Source organism: Cottoperca gobio, chromosome 11, assembly GCF_900634415.1.
Source record: "Cottoperca gobio chromosome 11, fCotGob3.1, whole genome shotgun sequence".
Taxonomy (NCBI): domain Eukaryota; kingdom Metazoa; phylum Chordata; class Actinopteri; order Perciformes; family Bovichtidae; genus Cottoperca; species Cottoperca gobio.
The window spans coordinates 17,407,679-17,413,929 of NC_041365.1; the positions used below are offsets into that span (position 1 = coordinate 17,407,679).

General features: G+C 41.9%; 1 protein-coding gene across 1 annotated transcript; it reads right to left on the bottom strand.

Moving 5' to 3' along the window:
* Window positions 1-3,556: 3,556 nt before the first annotated feature.
* On the bottom strand, window positions 3,557-6,251 carry LOC115016067 (secretagogin-like). The gene is made up of 6 exons (XM_029443729.1): window positions 6,246-6,251; window positions 4,832-4,887; window positions 4,624-4,669; window positions 4,359-4,415; window positions 3,818-3,889; window positions 3,557-3,682 (listed from the first exon to the last, which is right to left on the bottom strand). Exons 1-6 carry the CDS (start codon window positions 6,249-6,251, stop codon window positions 3,557-3,559), a joined length of 363 nt encoding a protein of 120 aa, XP_029299589.1.

Sequence of the window (6,251 nt, forward strand, 5' to 3'; positions counted from 1 at the left end):
CTTTGCATTCAGCTGTGTCAAACAGGATTGCTGTCTGATTAACTGCGATTTTAGTTCCCTTCCTCAACTCGGTTTTCAGAGGGAAGTCAGTGTCGTAGTTTTTATGAATAGTTCGAAAGTGCCTGTCCACATTTCCCTTTTTTTGGAATAGCAATGATAGATCAGACAAACACTTCGAATGTGACATGGTAAAAAAAAAAAAAACAGACCTCCCATTCTGCATGGAAGTGGTACGTTTTTGGCTTCTTACTTGGTCCAGCTCCCCACTCATTTTGTATATCCCTTCTTTGGTAGATATAAATTGGCAGGCTAACAGTTTATGAGTGTGCAAATTATAGTTGGTTCAAATCAATATCGTGGAGCCTTAGTATAGAAACTGTACTTACCTCCAGAATTTAGTGTTTGAGCTTAGCTCTGGCTCACATGGAGTGCGAAGTCATAATAACATTAAGAATGAACATAAGAGAAATATCGCTGAAACCACCAATGTCGGTCTATCAGTCTATAGTTTATCCATTCAGTGCTGGTAGATTCTCTGCAGATGCAGTCATCCCCCCCCCTCCACAGTGTTTTGGGGAACTTGATTGGTGTATAAAATGGGTGAAATAATGCAAATAGAAACAGTACAACCATATTACAGAGTCAAAGCATAACTTTTATTTTGCCTATATTTCATAGCAACAGTAGCGATGCAACAACAGGTACCCTGCCAAAAATCAAACGAGGCACATCTTAACACTACGCCACCAGGATGCCCAATATGTACATTTACTGTGACTGAGCATTTGAGTTTTGCCCTTACAGTATTAATATGCCACAATTCTTTATCCTCACTTAAGCATGACAAGGAACATTAAATATTTCCATTCTTAAGAAACACATTTAAGTTAGACCAACTGAGTTAGGATACCCAAGGTCAATGATGTCTGTTGTACACAGGCACCAGTTGCTGCTGCCACATGGGCTGGTACGGGGATGCCATTGGAACTTGTCTCGAACTTCTTAGATCAACATTCATTGGTGGGTTTGAGTCAGACGCAACACTTCATTGCAAAGGAATGTTCCACATGCCAGCGCTGCTTTGGAGCACCTGCTACTGGGGCCTGGACTGGTAGCCCCGCTGCTGGTAGCCCGGCTGCTGGGGCCTGGACTGGTAGCCCCGCTGCTGGTAGCCCGGCTGCTGGGGCCTGGACTGGTAGCCCCGCTGCTGGTAGCCCGGCTGCTGGGGCCTGGACTGGTAGCCCGGCTGCTGGGGCCTGGACTGGTAGCCCGGCTGCTGGGGCCTGGACTGGTAGCCCGGCTGCTGGGGCCTGGACTGGTAGCCCGGCTGCTGGGGCCTGGACTGGTAGCCCCGCTGCTGGTAGCCCGGCTGCTGGGGCCTGGACTGGTAGCCCGGCTGCTGGGGCCTGGACTGGTAGCCCGGCTGCTGGGGCCTGGACTGGTAGCCCGGCTGCTGGGGCCTGGACTGGTAGCCCGGCTGCTGGGGCCTGGACTGGTAGCCCTGGCTGCTGGGGCCTGGACTGGTAGCCCGGCTGCTGGGGCCTGGACTGGTAGCCCGGCTGCTGGGGCCTGGACTGGTAGCCCGGCTGCTGGGGCCTGGACTGGTAGCCCGGCTGCTGGGGCCTGGACTGGTAGCAGTCTCTGCATAGCGGCATTGCAGTGTCAACCTCAGGTTGGGGAACAGAAGAAATACCCAACTGAAGAGAGTTCTCAGTCAGAGGTATACTCCACATGCCAGCATTGGCTTGAAGGACACCCTGTGCATTAGGGTTAGCTTGAGGTGGCTGGTTTGGTTTGGTGTTCTGAATAATCGGTGCGCCAGGACTGTAACTAGAAACACTTCCCACTGGACTGTAACCATCTACTTGCCTACTAGAATAACTACGATAACCTCCTGCACTCGGTGCAGCAGCTGCCTTCTGCTCTGCAGATAAACCACCTTTAGTGTAACTGGGTCCAGATCTATCCAGAAACCCTTCAGGCTGTGCATGCCTTTCATAACTGGAAGTGAAGCCGAGTGCTAGAAAGAGAAAACATTTGAACAGGTCAGTCTTGTAAAGAAGTTACTAAATTGAACTGCAGTTTGTGTAGCATGAATTCTTACCCTTTGCTTGCTGCCCCAAAATCAACAGTGAGAGCACAAGCACTCTGAAAAAAGAACTCAATGTGAATAAAAATACACCAGGTAAGTACAATAATATATCTCTTCCAAAATAAAAGTAACTTACCTCACAAAAAATCCAGAAGACATTTTTTGTTTTAAAGTTCAAACCAAACAGCCTGCAAGAAGTGTGCTGCTAGCAAAATGACTATTGTTCCAGATTCATGACAGCTTCAAAGACAGTGGCCCTTTTGTAGTGTTGGTGCCTGAGTCACACAATCATCACACTAATGAAGTAATTGGAATCAGGTTGGGACCTCAGCTGAGTCCCCTCTGGCAACCTGGCCAGGTGTTTAAACTTTAGCAAATTTTACACATTTCTAATTCACTTCTGTATGCTAAAAGCTTTGCTTTAAATGTCAATTCACCCAAATTACAACCTTTAGCTGACCGCTAGGCTAATGTCCCCTTACAGATGATGGTTGAAGTTGAAGTAGTTTTGGTTTAATTTGTTGAAGTTTTGAGATTTTCACCTCTTAAATTTCTGCCTCAACCCAAATACAACAGAGGTTATAGAAGAACATCTACAAACAACACTATGAAATTACGAGTTTTATTAAAATATATTCTAAAACATTACAAAGTTCAGAAGTTGGTTGCTGCTCTTAATGTGTTGGTGTCCTTTATGTTGTTAAGATTTATCCCTCACAAGGTTGAGCTTAAAAAGGGCAAAGTATTTTGCGATGTTGCATCATATATCTATATTAGTTTGTCATTTAGACACAACTGCACTGTATATAACAGTGTGCTCTTCCACTGATGTTGAGAGATGCTTTGGGACTCTCTACTCTATCTAAAGAACCACTGTATACTTACTATTGATTTACTTCCTCAAGGCAGCCATTAATTTTCAGGACCCTATAAAAAAGGTGTATGTTGCAGATTTAGGGTGTCAGCGAAGAAATACTTTTTATTAGCATACATTCATGTTACTGGTTTCACTAAAATGTCATGCAAAAAACTTTTTCATTTATTAGCAAATTACAACGAAAGAAGCCATGCAGTCATGAAAACAGCAACTCCATTTTCTTTTCCTTTTTATCTCACAACTCAAAGCTATATTTCCATTTATATAAATCTACATTCAATAATATTTCAACTTCTGCTAAGAATTTTAATACAGAAAAATATATAAAATGATAGAGATGTACGGTGCTTATATTAACGAGCATAACATATGTAGATACTTCAGCCTTTAAACACCAGAAGATATACTGCTGAAGTAGGATGGGAGAAGGAATGAGTCAGATGGGAGGAAAAGTCAAAGATGCACACTAAAATTTAAAAAGAGAAAGAAATTAGAACTTTAAATAAGGAGTAGGAAGATGGAAGAGAGGATGAAAGTGAATGGAGTGATGGAGGAAAAGATAGAAGTGTGAATGTTGTGAAGGCCCGTTAGCTGAGTTTGAGTCCGAGGCAAAGAGCCAGCTCGTTCTTCTGGATCTTTCCGTCTCCATTGATGTCACAGTGACCCATCAGGGCATCCCTGAACTTGTCCAGGTCTGTGCCACTAATGCTGGGCTGGAGGAGAGGGTTGGGGTTTGGAAGAGTAACAGAGAAGTCAGAGGCGTCCTGATTGGTAAAAATGTAAAATGAATGACACTGACTGATATCTGATCATTACCAGCTCTGAATATAAAGGTAATGTAACTGCACCTTCACCAGCTCCATCATATCCTTGACAAATCCATCAACTTCAGGACCCTCCAACGCACCTGTCTTACTCCACTCACACAATTTCATCCTATTAGACATTTGTTGGAAATTGTCATAATTAGCATATGAATTCTTGAGTTGTGACCAAAACTGTGTTTTTTGTGATGTTACAGTGACCTTTGACCTTTAGCTACCAAATTGTAATCAGTTTATCCTTGAGTCCAAGTGAACGTTTGTGCGCAATTTGATAAAAGATTCCCTCGGACGTAAGGACAGACGTACCGTACGGACGGACGATCCTGAAAACATAAGGCCTCCGGCTGCTGCTGTCGCAGCTTCTGTGTCTTTATGTTATTCAGTTAAAAAGTGATGGCTGAAAACCCATTTAAAGCACAGCTCATTAAAATTTTTTATGTATTGTCATTCAATCAGCATTCATTATTAACACATATTCATAAAGATAATATGTCTTCCCTTTGTAAAAACCTCCTTGCTTCCTCTGGTTTGACAATAAACAAAAAACTAAATTCAAACTTACAACATCATAGTGAGCAAATATCTTCTCAAAGTCTCTCGTCCTGTCCTCCTGAGTGCAAGCCTGAGACCAAACACAAGTAAAATAATGAAACAGTGAGAATGAATTATTAAATATTTACATGAAACATCAGGACTCTAACATGCAACTGCTGAAAGCACAGAATCCATTTAGTAATAAATAGGGAGATTGAGGTGAAAGGGAAGGGGTTATAAGTATTTTCACTAAAATTTCAAATGTAAAACAAATTGAATACACTCTTCAAACTTACGTCCATCTTAAACTTCAGTAAGAAGTTCTCTTTCAGGCCCAATATTCTTGAGACAACAAGAAACAATGTTTTTTATTTAGAAACTAATTTTAAGAGTCAATAGCCAGATTGTTGACTGTATGTTTTAGATAGAAATGTCATTGTAAGAGATGATTTAAATTCAATCAGATGTTGTGTAATGAGAAAATCTAATCTTGGTCAACAATACCTGGCCAGGTCATTCAAATCCAGTCTGCCGTCCCTATTTTTGCCAAACATCTTCATCTACAGGAGGAAAGAAGTCAGAATGGAATTAATCAGAGACAAGAAGATGTCCTCTGTGCTAATTTGTCAACAGTTTAACTGTTGTTCCGTGTTGAGATGACCAGTAAGATCAACTAAACAGGTCTGCCAAATATGGAGGGTCTCTCAGCTCATGAAGAGGTCCTTCTCTTTCAAAAACAGATCGATTTCTGATCTCAGAGAATAAACCCGCTGCAGCACGGAGCCGCGACTCAGCCAGCGCACATCAGAATGGTGGAGCACGTCCTCGTATTCAGCATCGACATCAGACAGGAAAGCTTGAAATTCTCTGTGGTAAAGTCCTCGTGCTCGAATTATGTTGTGTCCTTTAGACTCCTAAGAACAAGCAGCTCTTCCGTAACGCAAAAGTTATCGTCAACCAGCTGTGCGGTGTCTGTCGCATCTGTGCTCTCATCACATGCAATCAGTAAACATCTAAAGCACAAGCTTTATCTGACACTTGATGTTTTAAGTTAGCTGACAAGTCAAAACTGTGTTTCTGTGTTAGAACTAAGAAGTGAAAAACATTCAAGCACAAGTTTCTATCTGGGCCATTTTCCATTATACTTTTAGAATTTGCTGCGGGCCAATTAAAAATGGGCGCAGGCCGCAGTTGGCCCGCGGGCCGTAGTTTGGACATCCATGGCCTACATCCTAAAGAAACATTTCGCCTAACACACTTATTTTAAACTGACCAACAGTTTTGTCTCCTCTGACTCATAAGTTTGTTCACCAATGGGTGTTGAAGAGACGTTTAGACAGATTCAGTTCTAAGATTTACATAAGAGGAAAGATTCCTATACGTTTAGTTCCCTGGGTTTTACAGTCATGATGACTTGTGGTCGGATTCAAATATTGATCCTTCATTTTGGACTATTTTGCACGGTGCATACAAATGAACTAGGATTAATACTAAGAATTAGTACCAATTCAAGACACTTACTCAAAGATAGAATCCAATAAAACTACTTTTCCATTGAAGATGGGCCCATGAAATTGCAAGAACATTGTTAACAACTTAATCTGTAAACTGAAGTGACTCAGTTTGAGAAAGTGTAATAAACACTTAATTTGTAAGTTATCTTTTCTTGTCTCGTTGATCTTAAAAACACTTTGAACAATCAAAGACAACTCGCCCTTTTGATTAAATAGAATTGTTTTTTTGTTTAATACCGACTTCCTGTTAGCTTAACACACTGACACGGCAAGTACAGGTTTAGCTTCAGAAGAACTGTGTAGAGCGGTCAAATACAGCCTTGAAAGCATTCATTAAAAATGGTCACATGTCGAATTTAGGGTTTCAGCTTTGCTCCGGCTCACAGAGTGCCGAGTCATGCTACCGTCAT